The sequence below is a fragment of the Oikopleura dioica genome, chromosome 2, assembly GCF_907165135.1.
Source record: "Oikopleura dioica chromosome 2, OKI2018_I68_1.0, whole genome shotgun sequence".
NCBI classification, from domain to species: Eukaryota; Metazoa; Chordata; class Appendicularia; order Copelata; family Oikopleuridae; genus Oikopleura; species Oikopleura dioica.
In genome coordinates this window covers 6,454,228-6,482,154 of record NC_137292.1, presented here as the reverse complement: position 1 = coordinate 6,482,154, position 27,927 = coordinate 6,454,228, and the positions used below count along the sequence as shown (strand labels likewise).

Below are 27,927 nucleotides of genomic sequence, written 5' to 3'. Positions count from 1 at the left end.
ATTTTAGACATCTCGAAAGAGCTGACCTCATTTCGATAATGAAAAAGTTACGATTACAAATATTTTTTATTCAGAATGAGCCGGCCACTAGTGGCACTGCTGGATGGCCGCGACTGCTCGATTGAAATGCCGATTCTGAAAGATGTGGCGACGGTTGCTTTTTGCGATGCTCAAAGCACCTCCGAAATCCACGAAAAAGTCCTGTCGGAAGCAGTCGGTGCGTTAGTTTGGCACAATATCTCACTGCGCCGCGACGACTTGGAGAAGTTTAAAGCGTTGAAGATTATCGTCAGAATCGGCACTGGGCTGGACAATATTGACATTCCTACGGCTACAGATATGGGGATTTCTGTCATTTCTGTCGGCGGGGCGTGTACGGAAGAAGTGGCGGACACGACGATGTGCCACATTTTGAATTTGTACAGAAAAGTTACTTATTTACATCAGTCCATTACGCAGAAAGGTAAAACTCCCTTTGATGTATGTTTTTGACCCTTTTCCGTTCAGGAAAAAAGCCTCAAAATGCGGAACAAGTGCGAGAACTGGCTGATGGTTGTATGCGCATTCGAGGAGAGAAACTCGGAATCATCGGCCTTGGCGCTATTGGAACTGCAGTGGCGATAAGAGCAAAAGTATTCGGCTTCAAAATTATCTACTACGATCCACACATTCAAGACGGCAAGGGCCAAGCGCTCGGACTTCAGCGAGCACGATCACTGCAGGATTTACTGTACGAAGCCGACTGTATTTCGCTCCACGCAAGGTTTGCTTTTTTTAATTTTTCTTTGAAATTTGACAAATAAGACGCATCATTTGAAATTTCGAAAAGCGCTGATTAGACAGAAAAATAATTCGCGACTTTTTTAGCTTGAATGAAAGCAGCAGGAATATGTTCGACGTTTTTGCTTTCCAGAAGATGAGAAAGGGAGCGTTTTTCGTCAACACCGCCAGAGGAGAACTGGTCGACGAAGCCGCTCTCGCTGCAGCGTTGAAGGTTGGTCAAATTATTGAACAATCCTTTTACGATGATTCTAGAGTGGCCAAGTCAAAGCAGCAGCGATTGATGTCCTGAGCTCCGAACTTTTCGATTTTCAAAAATCGCCGCTTCGAGATTCCCCAAATCTATTCGTTACTCCCCACAGCGCTTGGTACAGCGATCAAAGTCTAAAAGTACGACTGCTGTTGACAATTAATCCCTTTTCTAATCCCATTTCAGGAAGTCCGCGAAAACGCGGCGACAGAGATGCGCCTCGCCTTGCATGGATTAGACAACCCAACAGCTGAGAAAAGTGTAAATTGTGTGAATAAGGTACGGCTTTGAAGCTCCTTTTTTCTGAACTTGAAGCAACAATGACTCAATAATCGCTATTTATGGCGTTTATTGCCCGCTTCAGCTCGATCCCCCAGCTTGAGTTCCCCGAAATACTCCTTGTTGTTTTCAAAAATCACCATCTTCACCCTTCAGAAAGAGTTGCTGAACCAATCCCTCGGATCCGCCGCCTCCCGCCTCCTCCCGTCCCAATTATCGGCCCTTTCGAATTGGGAAAATCTCCCGCCTGGTTTAGCGCAGCGCTTCGGGCAGCAAGCGATGAACTCTGGTACACTTAGCCCTGACGTATTGAACTCACTTCATAAATTTTTCAAAGTAGACTCAATGGACGTAAAGCCGGACTCAAACAGCTGACCTACTTCTTAAAAACTAAGGTCTAAAAAAACTAGCTGGAGCGTGAAATTGAAACGGTCAAGACCGTAAGTACTCTCTCTGCCAAAAACTCCTCCTCCACACTGCTCCTATTTCATTCTAGCAAGGCTCAACCAACCATATCAAAACAATCCATTCCACTGTGATGAAAAAAACGACACACTTTCTTCTCATTTGAGAGAAAAAACAATCTACTGACAAAAAACCTTCCTTCCGAAATTTTCAATCTTTGAAATTCAATTTTCTTCAGTCTTAGAAAAATTATTCTTAGTGAATTTTATCAAAAAACTCCTTTCCTACGCCATTGATCTTGTCTTTTCTAAGTTCTAGTATAAACGTTCTTTTACCTTCTTTTCAAAATCTTGAACAAGAAATCGCTAGAATGGCTTTGGCGAATCCATACGAAGTTGTCATTCCTTCCGATTCTGAGGATGAAGATGACTACACCGAGGCAGTTTGGATTGAAGAACCAGAAGAAACTCCAGGTAGATAGAGTATCGTTTAGAAGCTTTTACCAAGTTCCCATTCAGTCCCACTTTTGATCATCACAAATGGACTTCTCCCGAAAAAAGCGATGGAAGCAGCAGTCAACCAATCTACAGTAACTCGTACACCTTTTGCTAAACTAAGGTAAAAAGACCAAAAAGATGATGAATTAACACTTCTGCGGAAAAGTCATTTAGCCCGATGCCTATTTTAAGATGCAGGAGGATCTAGTAGCACTTGTCAGGTCGCCCACTGACCCCTGACCCTTTCTGAAGAACCTGACTTTAATGACTTGGCAATAAAGAAAATTCTAGGGAAAAGTCTCTCGTGCGCGATATGACTTTCGAACTGATTTCGACGACGGATGAAAAGTTCGTTTGGGCGCATGTTGAAAAACCATTCACGGGCAAAGCAGCAGTTCTTGTGGGCGAAAAAATCGCGCAAATCGGTTTTGAAAAGATCGATATTATTGAAGCGGAAGCTTGTCAGTTAGCCCTTCAACCCCCAGGTTAGATTTTGTCAATATTTCTTCGTGAAAATGAGTTTTATTCTAGGACTTTACAAAATTGGTGATTGCGCTGGAGATCTGACAATTCCAGAACTTCCAATTGGTTGCGCGGCTCAAGGTTAGTTTCGTTTATTCAATCCTTCCTTCTATCAACCCTTCCTTCACTCAATCCTTTTCAGACGTAGCAGGCTTCCTTCTGACAAAAAGTATCCTCGGAAAAATTAAAACAAAAGTGCGCGGCTTGATGCTTTTCACAGAATACCTCCGAAGTCCCCAAATCGAAGATCTCCTTCTTTACGATGCGATTTTGCCAAAGTCGTTGCAAACTAAATCTCGTTTTGATAATTTATCCAAGTTTACTACTGCTGATAGGCTTAAAGATAATATTTATGTCTAGATTTATTTTGAAAAGTTCAGTTTTACTCTTCTCATGCTGCCAGTTATGTCTTCAATTATTATTTAATAAAATAGCGCTATTTGAATTATAATGATAAACTTCTTTCAGACGTCAAATCGGCTTTACAGCTGCTTCTAGCAGCTTCTTCATTTGCTTTTTTATTGCCAATTATGGCTTGTTCCGCGGGATTCAAGGCTCAGGTGCAAAGACCTCCTGCAAAGACGACGAAAAAAGTACACACCTCGCCTCCTGTACGGGTAGTGAGTCAACTGTCGCTGCCAACCTTCTTAGCACCCGGCTAGGAGGAGTTTTTGACACCTTTCTATATAAAACAAGATGTCCAGCATTCACTTACCCTGCAACGGTAGTGCGTTTTTATCAACTAGGGTAAGTGACATTTTCCTCCGATTTTTCCGATAGAGATTTGAGAGAGACCAAAGCTAATACTTTCTCTTTAGGAAAGTAGATAAAAACCAACGAAAATGTCGTTGGACCTGAGCATATTCCAGGATGCGGCCCCGTACCTCCGAATGTCCGAGGAGAAAAAGATGGAGATCATGGCCAAGCAGATCGCTTTGGCTAAGCAGATCGGTGGCCCCAAGCCCGTCTGGGTCCCTACTCCCGAGGATGCCGATATGGGTTACACCCGAGGTAAATGGTCCGAGACCAAGGGCGGTATGGCCCAGCTCGTCCGAGACGACAACGAAGAAGTTTACCAGGTCAAGGAGGTGAGTTCTATTTCATTTTAATGAAGCAAGAACTAAATGACTATCACAGGAAGATGTTATGGAATGCAACCCTCCCAAGTACCACCAGTGTGAAGACATGGCCAACTTGACTTACCTCAACGAAGCCTCTGTCCTCGACGTTCTCCGATCTCGATACACTGAGTTCCTTATCTACACCTATTCTGGTAATTCGCTCTAGGTTCAATCAAATTTTAACTCCATCTTCTTAGGTCTTTTCTGCGTCACTGTTAACCCATACAAGATGCTCCCCGTGTACGCCATGTACTGTATCGACGCCTACCGTGGCCGTAAGCGAAACGAAATGCCCCCTCACTTGTACGCCGTCGCTGATACTGCCTACCAGCAGATGTTGACCTACCGAGAAAACCAGTCTATGCTTATTACTGGTGAGTCTGGTGCCGGTAAGACCGTCAACACCAAGAAGGTCATCCAGTACTTCGCCCTCGTCGCTGCCGCTGGCGCTCCCGCTTCTGGCAACAGCAAGGGTGCCAAGTCTGCCAAGGACATGACCCTCGAAGACAAGATCGTCTCCGCCAACCCTGCCCTTGAAGCTTTCGGTAACGCCAAGACTACCCGAAACGATAACTCTTCTCGATTCGGTAAATTCATCCGAATTCACTTCGGCGCTTCTGGCAAGCTCTCCTGTGGTGATATTGAGACCTATCTTCTCGAAAAGTCTCGAGTCACCTTCCAGCTCGGCGGTGAGCGAAACTACCATATCTTCTACCAGGTCATCTCCAACAAGATCCCCGCTCTTACTGAGAAGCTCCTTGTCTCCACTGACCCATATGACTACCCCACCATCTCCCAGGGTGTCATCACTGTCAAGAACCTCGATGATGGTGAAGAACTTCTCTTGACCGACGAAGCCTTCCATATTCTCGGCTTCTCTGAGGAACAGATCGACGGTATCTACAAGATCTCCGCTGCCATCCTCCACCACATGAACATGGAGTTCCGAAACAAGCAGCGAGAAGAACAGGCTGAGCCCGATGGAACTGAAAACGCTGACAAGTGCTGCTTCCTCCTCGGTCTTAACTCCTCCGAGTTCTTGAAGTACATTTGCAACCCACGAGTCAAGGTCGGAACTGAGTTCGTCACCAAGGGTCAGACCGTCAACCAGGTCCACTACTCCAAGGGTGCCCTCGCCAAGGCCGTCTTTGCCCGACTCTTCGACTGGCTCTGTGTCCAGATCAACGATGCCCTCTCCTCCACTCTCCCCCGAAACTACTTCATTGGTGTCCTCGATATTGCTGGTTTCGAAATTTTCGACTTCAACACCTTCGAGCAGCTTTGCATCAACTACACCAACGAGAAGCTCCAGCAGTTCTTCAACCACCACATGTTCGTCCTCGAACAGGAAACCTACAAGAAGGAAGGTATTGACTGGGAAACCGTCGATTTCGGTATGGATTTGGCCGCTACTCTTGACTTGATTGAAAAGCCAATGGGTATCCTCGCCATCCTCGAAGAAGAATGTATGTTCCCCAAGGCCTCTGACCAGACCTTCAAGGACAAGCTCTACCAGAACCACATGGGCAAGACCAACGCCTTTGGCAAGGCTGGCCCGAAGTCCAAGGGACAGCGAGATGTCCACTTCGAACTTCACCACTACGCTGGTACCGTCGGTTACAACATCGCTGACTGGCTCGAGAAGAACAAGGATCCCGTCAACGCTTCCGTTGCTGCTCTCTATCAGAAGTCCTCCCTTCCTCTCCTCAAGACCACTTGGGAGACCTGGGTTGACCCCGCTGAAGAAGGCTCCGGCGGTGGCGGAAAGAAGAAGAAGAAGGGTGGCGGAAAGACTGTCTCTGCTGCTCACAAGGAATCCCTTGGTAAGCTCATGACCACCCTCCGATCCACTTCTCCTCACTTCGTCCGTTGCGTCGTCCCCAACGAGTCCAAGAACCCCGGTGTCATGCTTGCTCACCTCGTCCTCCATCAGCTCCGATGTAACGGTGTCTTGGAAGGTATCCGTATTTGCCGACTTGGTTTCCCCAACCGTATGCCATACGGTGACGTCAAGCAGCGATACCGAATCTTGAACCCTGCTATGCTCCCCGAGGGTCAGTTCATGGACAACAAGAAGGCTTGCGAGAAGCTCATGGCTTCCCTTCCCGTTGATCACGACAAGTACCGATTCGGTCACACCATGATCTTCTTCCGAGCTGGTTTCCTTGGTGTTATGGAGGATCTTCGAGATAACCGACTTTCCGCCATTCTCTCCGGTCTCCAGGCCCGTGGTAAGGGTAGACTTATGCGAGTCGAGTTCAACAAGCTCGTCGAGCGACGTGAAGCCCTCCGAACTGTCCAGTCCAACTGGAGAAACTTCATCAAGCTCAAGTCCTGGCCATGGATGGACATCATCTACAAGATCAAGCCTCTTCTCCAGACCGCTGAGGAGATGAAGAAGATGGAGCGAATGCTTGAGGAGGCCGAGCAGACCAAGAAGGATCTTGAGGTCGAGCGAAAGAAGCGAAAGGACCTCGAAGAGCAGGTCGTCATGCTCTCCCAGGCCAAGAACGATCTCGTCATCCAGCTTAACGCTGAGATCCAGTCCAGCGAAGATGCTGAGGACCGATGCGACTCCCTCATCAAGACCAAGGTCGAGCTCGACGGCAAGATCAAGGAACTCCAGGAGCGAATCGAAGACGAGGAAGAACTCAACAACGAGCTCGTCACCAAGAAGCGAAAGCTCGAGGACGAATGCTCCGAATTGAAGAAGGATATTGATGATCTTGAACTCACCCTCGCCAAGGTCGAAAAGGAGAAGCACGCAACCGAGAACAAGGTCAAGAACCTCACTGAGGAACTTGGTTCTCTTGAAGACACCATCGCTAAGCTCCAGAAGGAGAAGAAGGCTCTCCAGGAAGCTCACCAGCAGACTCTTGATGACCTCCAGGCCGAGGAAGACAAGGTCAACTCTCTCTCCAAGATGAAGAACAAGCTCGAGCAGCAGGTCGATGACCTCGAATCTGCCCTCGAGGCCGAGAAGAAGGTCCGAATGGATCTTGAGCGAGCCAAGAGAAAGCTCGAGTCTGACGGCCGAATGGCTGCCGAGACCATCATGGATCTTGAGAACGACAAGCAGCGACTTGAAGAGAAACTCAAGAAGTCCGAATTCGAATACTCTCAGCTTTCCACTCGACTTGAAGACGAGCAGGCCCTTACTGCTCAGCTCCAGAAGAAGATCAAGGAGCTCCAGGCTCGAATTGAAGAGCTCGAGGAAGAACTCGAATCTGAGCGAACCATGCGAGCCAAGGTTGAGAAGCAGCGATCTGATCTCTCCCGAGAACTTGAGGAACTTTCCGAGCGACTTGAGGAAGCTGGTGGCCAGACTGCCGCTCAGATCGAGCTTAACAAGCGACGAGAAGCCGAGATGGCCAAGCTCCGACGAGACTTCGAAGAGTCCAATCTCTCCCACGAGGCCCAGATCTCTACTCTCCGAAAGAAGCACGCTGACACCGCCGCTGAAATGTCCGAGACCATCGACAACCTCCAGCGAGTCAAGCAAAAGCTCGAGAAGGAGAAGTCCGAGATGAAGATGGAGATCGATGATCTTGCTTCCAACGTCGAGACTGTTACCAAGAACAAGCTCTCGTTCGAGAAGATGTGCCGAAACCTCGAGGACCAGCTCCACGAGTCCCAGGCCAAGCAGGACGAGTTCGCCCGAGAAATCAACGAACTCAACGCCATCCGAGGCCGACTCCAGGCTGACAACCAGGAGAACGTCCGACAGATCGAAGAGAAAGAACAGCTCGTCTCCCAGCTCACCCGAACCAAGAACTCCCAGGCTCAGCAGATCGAGGAGCTCAAGCGAAACCTCGACGAAGAATCCAAGGCCAAGGGTGCTCTTGCCCACGCCGTCCAGGCCGCTCGACACGACAACGAGCTCATCAAGGAGCAGTACGAAGAAGAGCAGGAGGCCAAGGCTGAACTCCAGCGATCTCTTACCAAGGCCAACACTGAAGTTTCTCAGTGGCGAACCAAGTACGAGACCGATGCCATCCAGCGAACCGAGGAGCTCGAGGAAGCTAAGAAGAAGCTTGCTGCTCGACTCCAGGAAGCCGAAGAGACCGTCGAAGCCACCCAGGCTAAGTGCGCTTCTCTCGAGAAGTCCAAGTCTCGACAGGCCGCTGAAATCGAAGACCTCACCATCGAACTCGAGCGAGCCACCCAGGCCGCTTCCCAGCTTGACAAGAAGCAGCGAAACTTCGACAAGATCCTTGCCGAGGCCAAGCAGAAGCAGGAAGAAATCCAGACCGAACTCGAACAGTCCCAGAAAGAATCCCGATCCCTCTCCACCGAGCTCTTCAAGACCAAGAACGCCTACGAAGAATCCCTCGACGCCCTTGAGACCATCAAGCGAGAGAACAAGAACCTCCAGGAAGAAATCGCTGACTTCTCCGACCAGCTTGCTGAATCCGGCAAATCGATCCACGAGCTCGAGAAGAACAAGCGAGCTGTTGATGTTGAGCGAAACGAACTCCAGGCCGCCCTCGAGGAAGCTGAAGCCGCTGTCGAATCCGAAGAATCCAAGGTCCTTCGACTCCAGGTCGAAGTTGCCCAGATCAAGCAGGACTTCGAGCGACGACTTGCTGAGAAGGACGAAGAAGTCGACAACTGCCGACGAAACGGACAGCGAGCTGTTGAATCCATGCAGACCACCCTTGACTCCGAAATCCGAGCCCGAGGTGAAGCCATCCGAGCCAAGAAGAAGATGGAATCTGACTTCAACGATCTTGAAATCCAGCTTGGTCATGCTAACCGACAGTGCTCCGAAGCCCAGAAGGCCTTGAAGGCTCTCCAGCAGCAGAACAAGGATCTCCAGGTCTCCGTTGATGACTCCCAGCGAAACTCCGAAGATCTCGCTGAGCAGGTTGCCGTTGTTGACCGACGAGCCAACCTTCTCCAGGGCGAACTTGAGGAACTCCGAGGTGCCCTTGAGCAGGCTGAACGAGGCCGAAAGCTCGCTGAATCCGAGCTTCTCGAAGCCAACGAGCGATCAGCCCTCCTCCACACCCAGAACACCGCCCTCATCAACTCCAAGCGAAAGGTCGAGCAGGAATTCCAGTCCGCCCAGTCCGAAGTCGAAGAGGCCGTCTCTGAGCAGCGAAACGCTGAGGAGAAGGCCAAGAAGGCTATCTCTGACGCCGCTATGATGGCTGAGGAACTCAAGAAGGAGCAGGACCAGTCCGCTCACCTTGAGCGAATGAAGAAGAACATGGAGGCCACCATCAAGGATCTCCAGCTCCGACTCGACGAATCCGAGCAGGTCGCCATGAAGGGTGGCAAAAAGCAGATCCAGAAGCTCGACCAGCGTGTCCGAGAACTCGAGAACGAGCTCGATGCTGAGCAGAAGCGAACTGCAGACGCCCTCAAGAACCAGAAGAAACTCGAGCGAAAGCTCAAGGAAGTCGTCTACTCCGCTGAGGAAGACAAGAAGAACCTTGTCCGACTCCAGGACCTCGTCGACAAGCTCCAGATCAAGGTCAAGACCTACAAGCGACAGGCCGAAGAAGCTGAAGAAGCCGCCAACGTCAACATGTCCAAGTTCCGAAAGGTCCAGCACGAGCTCGACGAATCTGAAGAGCGAGCTGAGATGGCCGAGGCCACTCTTAACAAGGTCCGAGCCAAGTCCCGAGATTAAGTTATTATTCTACCGCTGAACACTTTTTAGTTCACCTTTTCTATCCTTTACTATTCTTATGTTTTGGTTATCCCCTTTCTGTACCCCCTCCCCCGAGAATTACCCTGGGCAACCAGTGGCATGTGTCCTTCAGTAAAAGTCTGTTACTGTCCCCACTTTAATTGCTTATAGTGAACTTCCATACACTGATCCAAATAAATTCTCATTATACATATTTTGTTGATTTTAAAGCCATTTGACGATATTATTGTCTTTCGCGAGCATGAACGGTATTGCAATATTTTTTCGTTGCAAAGTTCATTTTGATTTTGATCAGCATCACCAACCGTTTTCGTTAAATCACGCCATCAGTACGTGAAAAACAACGGCGCGCTGAAAAATATTTTCGCAGACTGCCTCATTCACCGTTTTTTTCAAAAACGGAACGCAGCAAAAAGTTAATTTTATTTTTTTTCCAGAATGAAGTCGGATAACGTGCGAGTGCATATCCGAATCCGCCCGATCTCAAAGAAAGAGATCGATGAAGGTAAGAGAGAGAGTCAAAGGAGATATTATTTATTGTAATATAGATATTTTTCTTAACCTGTTTTTTTAGGCGCACAAGAGTGCCTGATCGCTGCGGGCCCGCAAATCGACTGTCGAGGTAGCCAGTTTACCTACGACAAAGTATTTGGATACTCCGTCGAGCAAACGGAAATCTACAACCAAACGGTGGAGCCGATGCTCGCCAGCTTGCTCGACGGGTTCAACCAGACTGTCTTCGCCTATGGACAGACTGGTTCGGGCAAAACGTACACGATGGGAGGAGAGTTCGGAAAGCGCGACCGAGAACACGATGGAATCCTCCCACGTGTCGCCGAGGACTTATTCGAAAGGTAAATTTACTCGTCTTTCAGTTTTTTAACAGTAAATTTTCAGAATTGCCTCAATGGCGGACAAGTACAAAAGTAGCTTGCAGGTCAGCTACTTTGAATTGTACAAAGAAGAGATCCGGGACCTGCTGAAGCCGGAAACAAGCTCCAAGCTCCTTCAAGTCCGAGAGCTCCCCAACGGCGATACCATCGTCGCCGAGCTTTCCAGAACCGGGGTAAACTCCGCCTCCGAGCTTCTGGAAAAGCTAAAAGAGGGCAACACTCAGCGCTCCGTCGGTAGCACAAATATGAACGCCACATCCTCTCGTTCGCACGCAGCTTTCAACATTCATCTGGAGCAACAGTCACATGAAGATCCAGATGATTCGAAATCGGCTGTGCTGCGACTTGTAGATCTCGCTGGCTCCGAGCGTCTCAAACGAACTGGCGCAGAGGGACAGCGAAAAGAGGAGGGCGTCAATATCAACATGGGTTTGCTGGCGTTGGGCAACGTTATCTCCGCGTTGTCTGATGGCGACAGCCACGTCAAGTATCGAGATTCGAAGCTGACCCGAATCCTAAAGGTAAGCGCTATATTCTAATAAACAGTCTTTTTACAATCAATCTAGGATTCTTTGGGCGGTAACTCGCATACTCTCATGATCGCCTGTGTCTCTCCAGTAGACACGAATCATGACGAGACGATTCAAACCCTGAGATACGCCGATCGCGCGCGCAAGATCAAAAACAAGCCGATCGTGAACCGAGACCCTGTTCAAGCGGAGTTGATCAACTTGCGAAAACAGGTTCAGATGCTACGAGCGAGCGGCACTACCGAGGTCAACATCGATCCTCGCGAAACGCCCGAGTACGTCGAGATGAAGGAGCAGTTGGAGTCGCAGTTGGAAGACTACAAGCTCGCCTTGTCGAACTCGTCAAAGCAGCAGAGTCGCCTGATGCTGCAGATCGAGGACGAGTGCACCAACAAAACTGCTCTTTCGAACAAACTCGAAAAGCTGAAACAAGCTGCGGAGGCACTCTCGGCCGAGCACAACAACATGACAATTATGGAGGATAACTTGGCCGAGAATCGTGACATCGACGAGAACGCTGCCGAGGCGTTCAAGGAGCTCAGAGGTCTTCAACGGCTCATTCTCGACGTGGACAAAACGCACAAGAAGTCGAAGCGGCTTTCTTACGCGCTTGTGAGAAACGAAGAGAATGATGGGAACGAGAATGACCTGACCGACATCGACGAGTGCTCCGGGTTGGACGATTCGAACGACGTTGAGGAAGGTGAAGCTGCTCTTGACACGCCGATGCGTCTGCACAAAATCAACGAAGATCTCTTCGCGCTGCAGACGGACATTGAAACGAAAGAGCAGAACATCAAATGCCTCAGTCTGGACGAGAACAACCCGCACTTGCTTCGCGCCAAGTACGAACGACAAGTCACAGAGCTTCAAGAGAAGATCGAACGACTTGAGAACGAGCGGCAAGCTACTCTCGCCTCGAAGTCGCACGGGGCGAAAGAGAAAAACAAGAAGCAAGAGGCGATGCGATTGAACCGACAGAGGGAGCTTGAACAAGAGATCGCGAAGCTGAAAAAGGCGAAGAAAGAAAAGGAGCGACTGGTCAAAGAAAAACGGGAAAAGGAGCAGTTCATCGAAAAATTGAAAAAGGAGCTGGAGGATCTCAAATCCAGAAAGGTAAAATTTTTTATTCCTTCTTTTTTCCTTACTTTTTTATTTAGATTCAATTGGTGAAGAAAGCCCGTAATGACCAGAAAAAGTTCTCGGAAGAAGAGAAAAAGTTCAAAAAAGAGATCAACACTCTTCAGAAAGCCGACCGTCGAAAGGCGAACGACATTATGCGCATGAAACTGCAGCATGAGCGCGTCGCCAACAGACTCAAAATCCAGTCGGCCAAGGATGCATCCGAACTCAAAAAGCTCAAGATGCTCCTTGCTAAGAGAACAGAGAACTCGGCAAAGGCGAAGGCGCATGGATCTCTTAAATTTGGGTAAGCCAGCTTCTTTATCAAAAACAAATTTAATCATTTGATTCTAGTCATCTCAAAGAACAGCTTCGAAACGACCTGGATTGTCGAATGGAGATTAAACGACTCAAGTATCAGGTCAAACTCTGCGATAAGGATCGAGCTGAAATGAAGCGGCGCACAAAGCTCCCCGGCGCTTCTGAGAAGATGACCAAGCTCCTGAAGGACAAAATCAAGCGAAAAGATGCTGAAATCGCTACAATTCAGGTAATTATTTTTCTTCCTTCCTTCAATCCTACTCTCTTTTTTCAGGAGCAGATCAACTCTGCCGAATCGCACGAGAACCCAGTATCTGCGAAGCGACTCCCAATCAAAGATACTGCGGAAGCTCGTAAGCTGATCGAATTCCTCGTCCAGGAATTGATCGAGCAAGGCGGAGATTGTCTCATTCAGACCGAAGATGCTGACCAATTGGTAAGTCACTTTCAAATAAAAACTCAATCATAACTTTCATTTTTAGAGAGCGAATCTCAAGGAGATCCATGACGAGTTCAACATCCTCCAGAACAAATACATGGCCCTTGAGAACAAGCATCAAGAAGAAATGCGATTGATGAAGCTCGAGGTTAATAATATAATCCTTGCGTATAATTTGGAAGCTTTAGATTACGAAAAAGTGAGCACTTTGTTCATTTATCGTAGCAAAAGCATAATTAGATAATTTTCTTTATTATTAATTCGTAATTTTAGCACGAAGAATACGTTGCGCAGACTTCTGTTGCTCATCAAGATGAAGCCTCGGAAGAAGAAACCGAAGAGGAATTTTCTGACGAGGAAAACTCGATGGACACGACCTACGAAGTCCAGCAGCAGACAGCTCTCCCAGTGCCCAGAGCAAAAGCCAAGTCTGGAAAGCGTCATCTCACTGAGCAGGAGTACTCTCGCATCTTCGAGACTCCCAACGCGAAGATGATGATGGCGACTCCAAAGGACGATCGCAGTCGGGACCCCGATTTCAACCCTGAAAACGCTCTCAACAGGCTCCCGGATGCCACTGGCGACAACAATAGAGGCAATGCCAGAAAATCAATCGCACCAAAGGTATTCTTTCTTCAACTATCTTCAACGATTATTCAAATAAATTCTAGCGCCGACGCACTAACAACGACAAGTGCAAGTGCAAAGGGTTCTGCAACACGAAAATTTGTGGCTGCCGCAAGTCTTCCCGAATTTGCTCGGATACCTGCGGCTGCGACAAGTCCAAGTGTAAGAACTTCGAGCCCATGACGATTGAAAGCGATGGCGAATACAAGGTAAGAGTAAACTTGATTCCAAGCTTATTAAAACCTTTTTCAGGAAAACCCCACGGAGACAAAAGTGCACCGCTTCGACACTACTCTCCATGGACTCGGGGAAAACCGACTCGAGGTACGAAAACGCTCTCCGTCGAATTCATGTCTCACCATTCTTTTAGCCAATGACTCCGAGCAGAGCTGGCCGCCTCTTCGATCCTCCAGCGCGAAGACATCTCAAAGCGTTGGACGATTCCGCCGTGTTGGAAACACCAACAAAACGATAAAAAAAACTGTATATAACTTTTCACCTTCACAATATTCACCCTCACATGTCACGACCTTCCTCCCCTAAAATTCACGCTACCTAACTATCACCACTCACCCACCAAATTTCACTTTCACATTCCTACTCTTTCATTCCCCAGTTTTCACCTACTGCCTTGGCCTAAAATTTAAAATAAACGAAGACCAAGTAAAACGAATAATCGTTGTTGTCTTTAACTTCTTACGCAGGAATACAAAAAGTCTTCAAAAGCAGGCCAATTCGGGCTCGGTTACCAGTGTAGAATATGAAAAAAGATTGAAATTGTGCATCTGTAAAATATTAGCAAAATCATCAATTTCCAAATTTCAGTAGCGAATTTTCTCGAGCGCAGAAACTGTTATTGAGTAACCGAGGTCAAAGACGAACCCAACATAGATGTCAAGACGCATCGATCAGGGCAGACCATGTTGTTTTTTAGATTTGCTGATCAGTGATCATTTTGAGATTGATTTGCTCATTATCTTACAATTATTATTTCTTGTCTTGCAGAAGTTGACGTCCTTGACCTGAAAAGCGGTAAAAAAGTGCTAGCGTAGCTTTTGTCTGTTTTCTTACTTCGCTAGAATTTAACCCTCCGGTGATTATTTTGCTGTATGGGGATTCTAGCGGCCTTGTTTTGATTAATACGAGTTTGACAGAGGGTTCAAATTGTCACGAAAACGCCCAAGATCGTCACAAGTTCATTCTTTCGGTCACAACAGTTCATCCTCTTACGCAACGATTACATAACTTGTTTTTCACCTAGAATCTGCCTTTTTCGCCGCTATTTTTGATCAGCTGTACTCCTCAGCTCTCGGTGGGAGCTTTCTTTATCGTCGACCTTGATCTGCTTCTGATAAGAATCACTGAAATGTGCTTTTCTGGCCAATGTAAATTTAGGCGTGGGCAGCACTCCACGAGCGCCGTTACGTAAGAGGCCCTCTGTCTGGAGCCAAAAAATTTTTCTCGTCAAACTCAACGAACAATTCACATCGAACCAGAGAAAGTCCCGAAAAAGGTGCGAGAATTAATTATTGAAAAATCGATCAACTTTCAGTTCGAGTCCATTTGAGAGAAAATTTTATTGAAGAATAAGTTCGTATTTCGCAAATTTTGACTAACTACCGGAGCCTGAGGGTTTACTACGGATGATTATCCATGGAAATTAGGAGTGGCTTTCCGGACGAACGATTTTTGAAGGGTTCAAAGTTCACAATTTCAGTAGTTTTTTAGGTTGTTTCGGCCCTAAATTTGAATTTATAGCCACCCTATAAACTTTGATAATTGAAAGAAAGTCAGATGAGAGACTTGAAGAGTCGCTAGAACGCGGAATTAGCGATGAAATTGTTATTTCGATTTTGAAATTAGTTTTTAGGGCTCTTCCGGCAGGCGACCCAGCCACAGACTTTCACCTTTCAATTTTCATCCGCCAAAAACAGAAGAAACAGAAGACATGGGCAAATTTCTGACTCTCACAAGATCACTTTCCCGACCTGCATACACAGTAAGTATCAGACTATCTCTCCGTGTCAATATTTTCCAGGCCTTATTTGACGTATTTTTGAGACAGTGCAAATGCTATCTTACTGTATTTTTATTGCTGGAACTGAGCGTGACCTGAGCCTCGTAAAACTAAGTATAGCTGTAAAAGCAGATTCGGATGTATAATTGGGGCTATTTTACGGCCAGGGGTTAATTGATTACGATTACGATAATTCATTTTTTTTAGGTTTTGAAGGGCACAGCTAGCAGCGGAGCCTTGGCAGAATTCGAAGCAGAGAAGCAAATCTTCGAACGAAGACAAATGGAACTCCTCAACGATGCCACACACACAGAAAAGGTACAGTCACAATCACAGTTGATCAGCTTCTCTCCTCGTGCCGCGGCGGTTCCTTATTTGGAATTTCGCGGACTGGAGCTGCTTTTACGGCAGAAAACAGCCCTTCTATTTGATGAACTACAGTTCATCACGCCTTTGCGTAACTTTTCGATTTGGATAAGGTCCAGTAAATTTGAGACGGTTATTTGAACAAAAATGGCAAACAATGAATCCCCCATAGAATTATTTTCGTTGTATCTTTGCTTTATGCTAATACGAGTTTGAGCTTTTTTCGTACAAAAGAAGGAGATTTTCGACCTTTTGACCCTCTTTTTTCCGGGTTTTCTGTTTCTCAAAACATCAACGGTTTAAATTTTCAAATCCTCGTTGACTTTCTGCTTCGAAATTTGAAATAAAAGCTGGCAAATGTCCAAATTCGCTGATCCAAAATATCAAAATAGCAAATAATTGTCGTCAGATAACTAATCAGTTTCTTCAGAAGTTAAAGGGGTTGATAAGGTCTTTTCGCCCCAAAAGGCATTTCCTTTTGCGGAAGATGACACCCCAGTATTCCCTTTTGATGCATCCCCCCATCAGCTGTTCGTGATTTACAGCTTCAACGCCTTTTTTCGACCACACAGACACATCATCACGATGATCATTTCCGAATGTTGAAATCCTCCTCAATAAAGAATATCTTTCAGGACTCTTCCTACTCATGGCAGACTTCCCAGAAGAACTACCACTACTAAATCATCGACTATCGAATGAAGAAAGAAGAAATCGACGAAGAACCACCACCACGGCAAAACAAAGGCGCGCTTACTTACTCAAACATAATCACACGCACTCTCTCTCTTCCCCTCCCCGATCAGCAGCAACCGTTCAAAAACTTGAAAATCTACCGTTTCTACTTTTTTACCGCTTGTCCAGATCAAGTTCTGTTCACACTCAGTTCTCGAACTCCACCAAACAGATAAACGCTTTTCGTGCTGAAATTCTTTTCTCTGTCGTTTTCCCCTTTCACCGTTAAAACAAAACAAAAACTGTTTATCCTCTTTCCCCCGTTTCCCGCTTGTTCTGATCCGGTTTATTTGAACAAGCTTTATCTTTAATACGCTCTATGAGGGGATGTTTCATTTGCCTGATCTTTTCTGATACCGAAACGGTCAAACGAAGAAAAGAAAAAGGAGCGAACTTTTACAACTTAAAATTTTATTATTATTAATAATCGATGTTATCAGAAAAGATCAGCCAATCCTTTCGTAGAGTTTCCCATGGATTCGAAACCATTTCATTGGAAAATTTTCCCTTTAGGAAAAGAGCTTTTCGTTCTAGCCTTGATAGACTGCATCAATTAACGACTCAGTCATGTAAATATATAAAGTAATTTAACCACCACCCAGGACCCAAGCGAACCCAACAGCTACAACCCCAAGGCAAGAGGGAAAGCTCTCGTCCGATCTTGAAAATTATCCGTGAAATTCTGACTTATCCATGGCTAGAAACTGCTTTTACAAATTAGTTATCGACTGTCCCCTGTTATTTTTATTAGGAAAATCCCAAGAATAAATTCATCCTCTTATAAATTTCGTCGGGGCTCGGCAAACTGTTTTCAAAGCCTGAGTCAGGCCGTGAAATTCTTTAATTAGGCCCTGACTCAGGTTTTGGACACAGGTTGTCAATCCCAGACTCCCGTTTTGCAAGAAATGACAAGCATTTGGTTGTTATGTTTTGAAAGCTTTATTTACATAGACAATTTTTGTAAGTTAGTCTAGCGAGAAGAAAAAAAAAGTAGTTTTCAAGAAAGGCGCAATTTTCAATAATTATTTTAATATCATCTTTTTCTGTCTTTTTTAAGGCGAAAAGTATATTCAGTACAAAGAATTCAGTTTTTATAAGTAAGGTCATAAAGATTGTTTTTAAAAATTTCCACTAAGAATAAGAATATTTGAAATTCCATGAACTTTTTCTTGAACATTTTTGTTTAACTCGACATGAAAGATTGGAAGCATCGGAAAAAGAATATTTATATAGAATAGTAGTTGGAACAGACGGCAGAGCTTTTTTTCAGGATTGAGGAGTAGTTGGGGTTTTTAGACTTTTAACCATTCTTTGGATTAAATTTTTAGGAATGCTATGGTAGGTAGTTCGTTGTTTTCAGACCATCTGGGAGTCGCTCCCGTCGTAGTTGTCCATTGACATGTAGGTGTCCTGAAAAGAAGTTTATTTGAGAGCGGATGATCATTGATGATTGTCTATTCTGAATGGAAGCTTAGACGGAGTTTGCCGAAGAATGGGTTACTGCAAATAGGCGTTAGAGTTCAAGCTCCATTCATGAGCATTCGTATGAATGGAAATAGCTTTGTAATCACCTTTTACTATACCTTGTAAGGAACGGTATTTCTCGTGTAATAAGATGGATTGTAGTCGTGCTCATATCTATCTTTGGCGTTATCTACAAGGTCGACATCAGCCTGAGCGCCGTCGTACTGTACATTGCGCTGAGGAGTCGCTCGAATGTTTGAATTTGACCTTCTTGTCTGATGGTAGCGCGAGGAGGTTTGCGAGACAATCTGTCCGGGCTCATCGTCAGTGTCGTATTCCGGCTCGTAATCGGGTGTTTTACGCTGAGGAGCACTAAATATTTTTATGAGTTTAAATTTATGGAAGTAGAGAATTTTACGGCGGCTTTAACTTGTAGGTAAAAAAACGGAAGATCCCGCGTCGTAAATCACGATTTACCTGTTGAGTCCAGTTTGGGATCCGCCAACGTAGTGATCACGCTGACCACCATGATAATCGTACTCGGCCTGCTTCTCCGTCATCGTCGGATCAAGACAGAATCTGTAGATCAAATAGCCAGCCAGGCAGATAATTGCGATCGCTCCAGCAACGACGCCAACAATGAGTCCAATGTTTCCAGTAGAAACAGGCTAAAAGAAAGCAGAGTGAATATGAGAAATAACGAGCTTGACTGTTACCCCAACAAACTGGTCAAGATCCCAGTTGGTCGTTTCCAGGATTGACTTTCCATGTGTGTTTTGAGCCATACAAACATACGTTGCATTGGGATTTCCGATCTCCTGCAAAAACGGATTGTAAGAGAACATCTTTTAATGAATAAAATACCTGCATGAGCACAGTAGGATTGCTGTCAGTAGTGCCATCTGGGAGAGTCCAAACGATATCTGGTTCAGGGTTTCCTTCTGCTGTGCAAGTAGCTTTCTGCTGAGCTTTGTTAGGGCGAATGATAGGAGTGTGAGGTTTGTATTGGACATCAATAGTGAAACTTTTACTAAACGAGGATTGTTAATCGTTGAAAGCAGGATTTGCTATAAACATACGTATAAAGAACGGAGCCATTCCAGGTGACTCGGCAGACTGCAGACTGTTTATCGTACGATTTTACTGGGACAATTTGAAGAGTACTCGACGTCTGGGTTTGTCTTTCTTTGTAACCGACTTGTTGCGAGCTTGGAATCACATCGCCAACTTCGTTGTCTGAAGAAATCTTTTGGACAAGAAAGCGATTTGAATAGTTTACCTTGATTTTCAAAGTGCCAGGTGACTTTGGCAGGAGGTTTGGCTCCGTCGACCTTACAAGTTGCCACGCTGGCGAGACCATCTTTGTCTGCGGTTTCATCATCGTAGACGTCAATAAGCGGCCTGGATTGAGGAACTTCATTGGTAATTTCAGGTTCTGTTGGCTAGAAAAATGAGTTTTTGTTGATTTCAAACGGAGCATTTCTTCCTAACCTTTGTATTCACAACGAGAGGATTAATGATAACGATTTTGTTGGAGCCTGTTGGTCTGATTGTACATGTATAGGTTCCTTCGTCGTCGAGGGAGGCGTTGAAGAGTTTGACGGTCCTACCATCGATGATCCATCTATTGTCTGGATGATATTTAATTTCAATCTGTCCAGCAGCGCTTTTATCAAATTCTAGCACGGTATGCTCTCGTACACCATCTAATGCTTTGAAATCGACATAAACTGTCTGCTCAATCGCTTGGTCGTGTGAACATCGAAGAGTTGCATTTTGCCCGAGCTCGACGGTCACTTCGTTCTTAACGATTTTCATTAGAAACAAGATTCGTTAGTGCAAAGTTATTTCGTGCGTCGGCAATTTATCTTACGCGCCTGTCAAAAACATGTTGAAATATTTCACGGTAATTTATTCAGCCGCTATAAGATTACGCCAAAAGATAATAAAATCAACCTGTTTGCTTACGTTTCTAATCATATTTACGCTAATTTCGACTGACACAAATTGTGAAAAAAGAAAGAGGTCCAAAAGAAAATTCACTCGTTTCGTATTAAAATTCAAAGCACGCTTCAAGTGCTCCGGACAAGGCACCTTTTTTGTTAAAAAAGAACAGGGACAATAGGCTTTCGTTGGTGCTCAATAGTGGCTTATGACAATATTGAATATTGCGAAGTGTGCGAAAATAACTTCAAAATTCGGAGCGGAGATAGGGCGCGGCAGGACACGCTGTGGTTTCCCGGCTCCCCGCGGTGAAAATTTTCTTTTTCAGCCGAAGCAAAATCGATGGCCTATCCAGCTGGGAAACAAAATGGGATTGATCATACCATATTTGACCAATTGCTTGCATATTTATTCAATAATAAGGTTTTACGGCGTCTTTTTTACTTCCGCTAATTCATATTATTCAATTTTCTTGGGCGTCTTTATCGAATTTCGAGGCCTGAATTTAAGGAAGACGAAAATTTATGGCCTGAAAAAGGTCCCTACTTCTCAATAAATCAGCTGTGCGTCCTTATTACGTACGAAATCTATATTTAATCAGGTCAATAATAATCAGTCAGTGCCTCGAAACATCATCGCTCGTCCTATTTTCAGCCACATCTATCAAGAAGAAAAAATCAAGGACGTCCTTGAAAGCGCACAAAACCCAAAATAAAGTTTTGATAATGAAGTGGCACGCGCTTTTGCCGCCTTTCACCGGCCTCAAAGAGGGAAGCAAGCGATAAGCATCGCATTTTGCGCCATTCATAGGCGATCAGATCGGCCATTTCAAAGGGAAAATTGAATCGCACCCGTCAATTTTACGATCCCCTCAGTGAATCAGTCAGACCGTGAACCAAGCGTGAAAATCCAAATAGTAATAGATTTGGCCTCAAATGTTTGACTTGGCCTCTTGGAAAATCGAATAATTGGACCTTGGAAGCTACTGAGCAAACATCTTGATTCCTCCTTCAAGCTCAAAAAGGATGCCAAGATGCTCTCAGTACCTTATTGGAAAGAAGATTCATCAGGCGAAGTGACCTTTGGATCAAGCGAAAAAGGTGAAAGGGCTCAGAATAAATCTTGTTTCCAAGCAGGCTTATTTTTCTCGAAAAATGCGTCTTTGAACTTTCATTTGTGTTTTTCTAGCTAGAATTTTGGGAATTCGGAGTTCTGAGACTGGTACTCTTCCTTGATTTCAACTAGCAATTATATGTAATTAATTTGAATCACAAATATGATTTTCGAGCCGAAAATGCTTTGAAAATTGAGTTGAAATAAAAAAAAAATTAGGTTTTTAATTTGATTTTCAAAAAAATGCAGGACTTACATTAATCTGGGCGGCTGCCAGGGCCGACCAGAGAAGAGCCGTCTTCATGATGATTCAGTGCGCTCTTTCTTTTTCTCTCTTGGGCGTTCGATATTTCCGTTTTTCTTTTCTGGGATGATCTCTAGGTCAATAATGGAACGTGCGGATGGGATTTCGGTGCTTTCTCGATTTTCTCTTTCTTTGTAGCGCTGCGCGATCGACTGAAAATCGGCGTTGAGCGCGCTACGTGGGAAACTATCAAATTTCGGAGGGGGCCCAATTGACTGAGCTAGAGCGCGCGCGGCGAAGATCCCCCCCGCGGCACGACTATTCAACACCACCAAGCTACTACACCACCAACACCAGCACCAGCTCATCGGTGTTAACGCGGCACCGCAGCTAGTCATGTTGAATCAGCCGCAATGTTCAACAGCCACAATGCTGTCTTTCAGGCTGGGGCTAGCAACCTGAGTATAAAACTTGAATCAAGTTCTGAAAAGTTTAGATGAAAAGCCGCGCAGCGGCTATTTTTAAAAACGAAGCCGTGGAGCATTACCATTTCAATCTTCTCTGAAATACTGGCGAAGCCGCTTTGCGGCTTCGTTCTTAAAAAAGCCGCTACGCGGCTTTTCATTCAAGCTCATCAGAACCTGACTCAGGTTTTCTACACAGGTTGCCGAGCCGAGTCCTGGTGAGCAACAATTAAAGTTTTCATTTTTACAATGAAAAAACTAAGCCACAACAAAGAACATTCACTAGTCCTAAATAAACGACGCAGACTTTTCATAATCATCGAAAACTCGTTTCATTGTGAGCCAATTTGGCAAAAGGTGGTTTACGAGATTTTCGAAAAGACACTTGTCAAAATAAAAATCATCGTCGACGACGCTCAGACGAGCTACTCCATAAAAACTAAGTTTGAAATCTTGTTGTAAATCGCACCTGTCGATTTAGTCGATTTCGTCGCAGTCGGTCAAGGAAGGTCAGGAAGGTCAGAACCTGTCGGGTAGGAAAAGAGATGAAAATTGAGATTGGAATCATGATAAAACGATCTTGTGTTCAGTCAACTGTTAAATTTCTGACAGTGGGAATTGAACCGTAAAGTGGAACTTGCCTGGAATAACAACTTATCTTTTGAGTAATTCTAGTGCAACAGGATGCATGTAAATAGGACTCAACAAAGAAGTGGTTATTGGATTGAAAACCAGTAGTCAAGTACTGTAATGGCTACAGTAGCTTTCTCGAAACTTGAGATACGAACCTTATCATCTGATATAAGATACAGTAGCTCTTGAATTACCAATTGGATTCTATTTAGAATCATCAATCATTGTATCGCCAATTTTCAATTTCCACTAAAATTACATAAATTCCTCGCCAATTTTATCCACTCCGCCAAATTATCGCCTTGGTGCTCCTATTTTATGGCGCTTGGACATGGAGAATTTGATTGGCCGAGCGCCGCGCGGAGAAGCTGATTTTTCCTTCTCGAGAAAGAAAGAAATGGTTCGTGCTTCGGATTCTGAATTTCAAGCAGAGGAGAATGAACTGGGATCAGGCGGAGAATGTGATTCCTGACTTGGTGAAAATGGAACTTGTCAAGAGCGACGAGCGGTTTTCGAAGGGGATTCAAGAAGTTCTTCAAGTCAACACGTAATTCATAATTATTGGAATTATAAAAACATTGCTTAAAGCTGTCTAGGAATCAGGATGCTCTGATCGAACTACGAAGAACAATCGGTGAGCTGGCGAAACTGAACAAGGATCGAAAAGCGCGGTTGAAACGAAACGCCGAAGCTAGAAAAGCCGAAAAGGCCGATCTTGAGAAAAACAAGAACGATCCCGATCCTACTTGGACTCCGAACTTGAAGAAGTCCAGATGAAAATTTCCGCCATTTTCTGTCTGACACTGTCAACGAAAATTACAGTCATTTTGCCACTTTTTAATAAAACGATCATCTATATTTTTACATTTTTTTGTTGGTAGAATGAGTTCGGACTCGAAATGGAAATTCTGGGGCCCAACTCCCAAACCGTTCCAGAAGGGCACGGCGCTTTTCTACCTCGGCAGCGATGTTGGCAACTATTTGCGCATGTTCAGAAATAAGCTTTACGACAAGTTTCCAAAGTTGACGGTCGGAAAGCTCGACGAAAACGACGTCGCTGGTCTTTTTGTAAGTCCAAAATCTAAGACCCCTTTGACAATTTAGTAACTAAAGAGCCAAACGAACGAGAAGCATCACAAGCATGTGAGGATAGGTGCTAAGATTCTCCTACAGCAAGAAATCGACGAGCTCTTTGCCACGGGAGGAGAAAGGTTTTGCTGCTCGACGCAGAGCATCGCCGTGCCAAAACCATTCATCAAACCAAAAGTCGACAAAAAAAAAAATAAACGCGTTGAAAAAAGTAACCTTTTCTCCCCTCTCTTCCTCCCTAACCCATCCCTAGAAGCAGCAACGACAACAGCAGCAGTGGAAACGCAACAAAATCAAACTCAACAACACATGGACGCTGTTCCAGTTTCGACCCCTGTCGGTGTCTGTCTCAAGAATCGCAAGAAAACGAGAACGTTTCCGATGCTCCTCGACCATAGCGAGGAGAAATTAGCGAAGAATGCGAACACCGACGATTCTTTAGTTCCGATTAGACTTGATATGGAAATTGAAGGTTGGGAAAAAGTAAAGAAGGAACTCTTCATTTTTAGGCCATAAACTGCGAGATTCATTCACCTGGAATAAGAATGAGTCGTGTCTGACGCCGACCGAGTTTGCCAAGATTCTGTGTGACGATTTGGAGCTTCCTGGTCATCATTTTATAGCGCCGATTGCGCAGTCTATCGAAAGTCAATTAGAGGATCATCCCAAAACACAGGTAGATCTCTCCACTGTAGATCTATCTATTCGCTTTTCGTAGGTTATTGAAGGATCAGCAGATCAAAGAGTTACTCTCAAGCTAAATATTCACGTCGGCAATATCTCCCTCAACGACCAGGTAAACGAAGAGATTCCAGTGCACATCTGACCTTTTCTAGATCGAGTGGGACTTGTCAGAACCAGAGAATAGTCCGGAGAAATTCGCCGAAACCCTTTGTAAAGATTTAGGGCTAGGTAAGACTAAGTTCAACAAGAAAAGAAATAGGATTATTCTTCCCTTTTGAAGGTGGAGAATTTATTACTGCGATCGCGTACACAATCCGCGGGCAACTAAGTTGGCATTACAAAACCCTGTATTTCATGGAAACGCCTCCTGCTACAATCAAACAGCCGCTAAGAGCACCGGACGGCGTCGAATCGTGGTGTCCATCGATCGAGACGCTGACGAACGAAGAAATGGAGAAAAAGATCAAGGATCAAGACCGTATCACGCGCCGCCGCCGTCGCCAGATTCAATACTAAGTCCTCTTCTTGCTTTTCTTTCTTTGCAAGAAAATTGTCCGTAAAGAAGGCTGAAATTATAAAATTACGCCTTGATTGTTTAAATGTTCTGCCCTCAACATTTCCGTTATTTTTCCATATAACTGCCAATTCAACTTTTGCTTTATCAGCACTTATTTCAGACAACCGTCCTATTTCATTTATTCTTCAGAATAGAATGACAGTAGATCATTCGCAATGGACGACTAGAGAAACTCTAGCGCTGATAAACTATGCTCAGCAAGCTCCTTACGATCCCGGTTTTCTCAAATGCCAAGAACTGTTGTCGCCATTTGCCGAGCAAAACCGGCCACAGTCGTTTTTCAGCCCAAACAATTGCAAGGTTAGTCATTTATTTTTGATGATTTATTCATTTTCTAGCGTCGGATGAACGATCTAAAGCAGAAAAATGAGTCCATCCCTCAATTGGCAGAATTTTATAAAGGTAAGATCTATTACATGAAACTTTGTCATTCCAAATTTCTTCAGAAAAACGAATTCAAGAGCATAAAACGTCGATAAAAGAAAAACAAGCGAAGCTTGATCGGCTTAAATCTCTTCTCAGACTCTTAGGTACACTCTATAGTCTGACCAATAAAGCGAAGCTTTTTTAGACCAAGAAAAACTGGACGAAGATGGAATGAATCAACTAAAAGATCAAATCTACGGAGCAAAACAGCTCATAAAACCAAAAATCGAGCAAGCAAATGTTTCGATCGTTTATCAGGGTCAATCCGCTGCTCTCTCCCAGCCTGCTTCTCAATTAGTTCAATTGCAATACGCCGGACACCCCAATCAAATCGTTGTTCCTCAAAATGTACGAGTCACATCTGGCCAAGCGCAGAAAGGAAAGCATCGAATTGCTCAGCCACGGGTTTTCTTTTCATTTTGTATTCCAATATGTGAACCTTGAAAACTCCAACGCAGTCGAATGTAATACAACTAGTCAACGGGGCGCAAAACATTCAAGGCCTGCAACTCATCCCAATCACCACTTCCGGCGTCGATGGTCAAAACGCCAAAATCGAGACCGTTCCAAACAGTTCCACAAGTCAAATGTTCTTTACCATGCCCGCCAGTAGTAGCACAACATCGACAGTAGTTGGGCAGCAACAACAACAAACTCTTTCTTCCGAAGGCACGGGCAAATCCACGCTTTGAAAAAGATCATGTAATTTTTTGTGAAAGAAAAATGTTCTTGATCTGCCCGGATTTGGAGCCTCAGCCAGTGGATCCGGCTTGGAAAAAGTCTGCTATGTTGTTATGGAAACAAATCGCTGAGCACAAGTATGCTTCAGGTACTGTTATTGCTAGTTAACAGAAGTGATGAACGTCCTTTTCAGTCTTCAAGAATCCCGTGAAAGACTCGAAAGCCAAGTCCTACTCCATTTGTATAAAAGTGAGTTTTCTACTGACAGTAAGAGTCTTAAATTACTGTCATTGATTCAGAACTCGACGGACTTGATGCAAATCCGTCGTAAAATCGAAACTGGCTTGATCAAAGACGGTCCCACGCTGCATCGCGAACTTCTTCAACTCTTCCAAAACGCGATGATGTACAACTCGTCGAGCACGGAGATCTACAGGATGGCGTTCGAAATGCAGCGCGATGTCAACGAGCAAGTGGCCGATTTCATTGGCACGCGCATGATCATCCAAGCTGGTGCACTTTCATAATCACAACGACTGTTGACTTTAATTTATTTATTTATTTTCATTTTCGATTCGAGTTTTAGAGTTTTCCAATCTTGATACAAAAGTGTAACTGTATCCTCTTTTCTTCAAACTTCTCTTTTTTCTTTGCGTTTGCCGTGTCCTACAGTTCAATATACAAAACCCTTTCTGATCCTCTTCCCAATTCTAGACAATGGGAAAAGATGGGGTTCAAAAGCGCGAGCCCCATCCTTCGGTCTGTTTGCGACCCCTATGTCCAGAAATTCGCCCAGATGAAATCAAGGAAGAGTTTAAAGAATTCGGCGAGATTCTTAATGTAAGAATTCCAGTCGATTTTCAGACGCGGGAGCCTCGTGGATTTGCATACATCGAGTAAGAATCGAAGGAGTCTTCCTTGATTTCATAATTCTTACGTAACATTTAGCTTCAAGGATGTCCAAAGCGCGATTGATGCAAGAGAAACTGTCCATGGCAAAATATTATTTGGTAGAAAAGTGCAAGTTTATTACTCAACTGGTGAAAAGAAAAGTAAGAATTACCCTCGAATACATTTTTTTAATTATTTTAGCCCCTCTCGAGATGACTAAAAATAAAGAACTGAAAAGACTAAAAGAACAGATCACATGTGTCCGCGAAGAAAGAAATAAAATAGAACAAGCAAATAAAGCAAATGTAAAAGGAACCATGCATTTTCTCAAAGTTGCAGCGGTACGAAAAATCCATAGACACACATGTGCCAACATTTTTTTAGGAGCTGGAAGCGACCAAAAAGTACCAAACAAAATACGTCACAAGAATCAGAATAGATGACCGCTTGCCACCAGACCCAAATGACAAGAAAAAACAGGACAGAAACATTCGAATTGACTCTCGTCCGAAACGAAGAGTAAGCAACGACATTTTAAACTCATCATTCCTCTCTTTTTTTTTTCTAGCGTAGTTATTCACGATCCAGATCTCGCTCTTACAGACGATCCTATTCCCGCTCTTCCTCTCGTTCTCGCTCTTCCTACTCGCGCTCTCCTTCCCGTTCCCGCCGTCGTCGAAAATACTCGCGATCTCCAAGCTCCAGCTCTTTTAGTTCTCGATCTCCATCGCCGAGAAACTTTCGCGAAAAGAAACGACGACGAAAAAGTAGAAAGCGCAGTCGAAAACACGTTTCCTCATCTTCTCGATCGCGCTCTCCTTCTCCTCGGAGAAAAAAACGCTCCCGAAAATATTCCAGATCCCATTCTCGTTCAAACTCTGTTCGAAGAAAGCGGCATCGATCTTCTAGTTCCAGCTCTTTTTCGAGGACTCCTACTCCGCCGCCGCCAAAGAAGCATTCCAAGAAGTCCAAGAAAAAGAAGCGTAGAAGAAAGCACTCTTCAAGCTCCTCCTATTCTTCCTAGCAGATCCAACAGACAGTAAAAGTTGCACAGAAACTACGAGCACGCCGACTTAGCCAAGACTTATCAAAGAAACACTGACGCTTTAGTTAAACACACATTTTCTTCAATTATCAGCCTCATTTATCTAAAT

The 27,927-nt window shown here is 44.8% G+C and overlaps 9 protein-coding genes and 2 long non-coding RNA genes across 15 annotated transcripts; 10 read left to right on the top strand and 1 right to left on the bottom strand.

Annotated features, from left to right (window-relative positions):
- Nucleotides 1-75: 75 nt before the first annotated feature.
- On the top strand, nt 76-2,053 carry LOC145700188 (C-terminal-binding protein 1-like). Of its 4 annotated transcripts, none has more exons than XR_014134168.1 (8): nt 76-463; nt 508-763; nt 868-994; nt 1,036-1,170; nt 1,217-1,309; nt 1,466-1,598; nt 1,650-1,749; nt 1,806-2,053. XR_014134168.1 is itself a non-coding variant. In XM_081777445.1 (7 exons), the coding sequence occupies exons 1-7, from the start codon at nt 76-78 to the stop codon at nt 1,682-1,684; spliced, it is 1,167 nt and encodes a 388-aa protein (XP_081633571.1). In that variant the 3' UTR covers nt 1,685-2,053. The 4 variants fall into 4 exon arrangements, 2 of the variants coding, with proteins under 2 accessions (XP_081633571.1, XP_081633570.1); XR_014134167.1 differs by having other exon boundaries at nt 1,647-1,749; XM_081777445.1 differs by having other exon boundaries at nt 1,650-2,053.
- Nucleotides 2,054-2,061: 8 nt separating this feature from the next.
- On the top strand, nt 2,062-3,178 carry LOC145700201 (uncharacterized). Its single transcript, XM_081777457.1, has 5 exons — nt 2,062-2,187; nt 2,233-2,332; nt 2,503-2,696; nt 2,743-2,814; nt 2,876-3,178. The coding sequence occupies exons 1-5, from the start codon at nt 2,085-2,087 to the stop codon at nt 3,091-3,093; spliced, it is 687 nt and encodes a 228-aa protein (XP_081633583.1). The 5' UTR covers nt 2,062-2,084; the 3' UTR covers nt 3,094-3,178.
- Nucleotides 3,179-3,322: 144 nt separating this feature from the next.
- LOC145700171 (myosin heavy chain, skeletal muscle, adult-like) lies at nt 3,323-9,701 on the top strand. Its single transcript, XM_081777421.1, has 4 exons — nt 3,323-3,480; nt 3,552-3,821; nt 3,871-4,006; nt 4,052-9,701. Exons 2-4 carry the CDS (start codon nt 3,576-3,578, stop codon nt 9,490-9,492), a joined length of 5,823 nt encoding a protein of 1,940 aa, XP_081633547.1. The 5' UTR covers nt 3,323-3,480; nt 3,552-3,575; the 3' UTR covers nt 9,493-9,701.
- A 194-nt stretch (nt 9,702-9,895) lies between these two features.
- On the top strand, nt 9,896-14,125 carry LOC145700173 (chromosome-associated kinesin KIF4A-like). Its single transcript, XM_081777424.1, has 12 exons — nt 9,896-10,018; nt 10,088-10,367; nt 10,411-10,927; nt 10,973-12,052; nt 12,097-12,365; nt 12,413-12,608; nt 12,654-12,815; nt 12,862-12,966; nt 13,092-13,442; nt 13,490-13,654; nt 13,698-13,769; nt 13,816-14,125. Exons 1-12 carry the CDS (start codon nt 9,952-9,954, stop codon nt 13,918-13,920), a joined length of 3,369 nt encoding a protein of 1,122 aa, XP_081633550.1. The 5' UTR covers nt 9,896-9,951; the 3' UTR covers nt 13,921-14,125.
- Nucleotides 14,126-14,820: 695 nt separating this feature from the next.
- On the top strand, nt 14,821-17,348 carry LOC145700211 (uncharacterized). Its single transcript, XR_014134171.1, has 4 exons — nt 14,821-14,958; nt 15,316-15,444; nt 15,670-15,780; nt 16,464-17,348. It is a non-coding gene; the product is annotated as an uncharacterized LOC145700211 (long non-coding RNA).
- A 216-nt stretch (nt 17,349-17,564) lies between these two features.
- On the bottom strand, nt 17,565-21,531 carry LOC145700182 (cell adhesion molecule 3-like). 2 transcript variants are annotated; one of them, XM_081777436.1, is made up of 9 exons: nt 21,341-21,531; nt 19,519-19,830; nt 19,307-19,469; nt 19,107-19,263; nt 18,892-19,057; nt 18,744-18,845; nt 18,505-18,695; nt 18,135-18,399; nt 17,565-17,973 (listed from the first exon to the last, which is right to left on the bottom strand). In XM_081777436.1, the coding sequence occupies exons 1-8, from the start codon at nt 21,386-21,388 to the stop codon at nt 18,141-18,143; spliced, it is 1,398 nt and encodes a 465-aa protein (XP_081633562.1). In that variant the 5' UTR covers nt 21,389-21,531; the 3' UTR covers nt 17,565-17,973; nt 18,135-18,140. The 2 variants fall into 2 exon arrangements, with proteins under 2 accessions (XP_081633562.1, XP_081633561.1); XM_081777435.1 differs by having other exon boundaries at nt 17,571-17,973; nt 18,147-18,399; nt 21,341-21,530.
- A 769-nt stretch (nt 21,532-22,300) lies between these two features.
- LOC145700208 (uncharacterized) lies at nt 22,301-23,283 on the top strand. Its single transcript, XR_014134170.1, has 2 exons — nt 22,301-22,972; nt 23,022-23,283. It is a non-coding gene; the product is annotated as an uncharacterized LOC145700208 (long non-coding RNA).
- On the top strand, nt 23,282-24,869 carry LOC145700190 (SWI/SNF-related matrix-associated actin-dependent regulator of chromatin subfamily B member 1-A-like). The gene is made up of 7 exons (XM_081777446.1): nt 23,282-23,493; nt 23,539-23,725; nt 23,768-23,986; nt 24,024-24,190; nt 24,233-24,310; nt 24,351-24,426; nt 24,479-24,869. Exons 1-7 carry the CDS (start codon nt 23,308-23,310, stop codon nt 24,712-24,714), a joined length of 1,149 nt encoding a protein of 382 aa, XP_081633572.1. The 5' UTR covers nt 23,282-23,307; the 3' UTR covers nt 24,715-24,869.
- Nucleotides 24,870-24,872: 3 nt separating this feature from the next.
- LOC145700203 (uncharacterized) lies at nt 24,873-25,663 on the top strand. The gene is made up of 4 exons (XM_081777460.1): nt 24,873-25,075; nt 25,114-25,177; nt 25,222-25,305; nt 25,347-25,663. The coding sequence occupies exons 1-4, from the start codon at nt 24,911-24,913 to the stop codon at nt 25,643-25,645; spliced, it is 612 nt and encodes a 203-aa protein (XP_081633586.1). The 5' UTR covers nt 24,873-24,910; the 3' UTR covers nt 25,646-25,663.
- A 286-nt stretch (nt 25,664-25,949) lies between these two features.
- Nucleotides 25,950-26,428, top strand: LOC145700207 (bromodomain-containing protein 8-like). Its single transcript, XM_081777465.1, has 3 exons — nt 25,950-26,030; nt 26,076-26,131; nt 26,182-26,428. The coding sequence occupies exons 1-3, from the start codon at nt 25,988-25,990 to the stop codon at nt 26,407-26,409; spliced, it is 327 nt and encodes a 108-aa protein (XP_081633591.1). The 5' UTR covers nt 25,950-25,987; the 3' UTR covers nt 26,410-26,428.
- Nucleotides 26,429-26,599: 171 nt separating this feature from the next.
- Nucleotides 26,600-27,918, top strand: LOC145700200 (uncharacterized). Its single transcript, XM_081777456.1, has 5 exons — nt 26,600-26,778; nt 26,831-26,934; nt 26,975-27,114; nt 27,158-27,292; nt 27,342-27,918. Exons 1-5 carry the CDS (start codon nt 26,600-26,602, stop codon nt 27,795-27,797), a joined length of 1,014 nt encoding a protein of 337 aa, XP_081633582.1. The 3' UTR covers nt 27,798-27,918.
- Nucleotides 27,919-27,927: the final 9 nt, after the last annotated feature.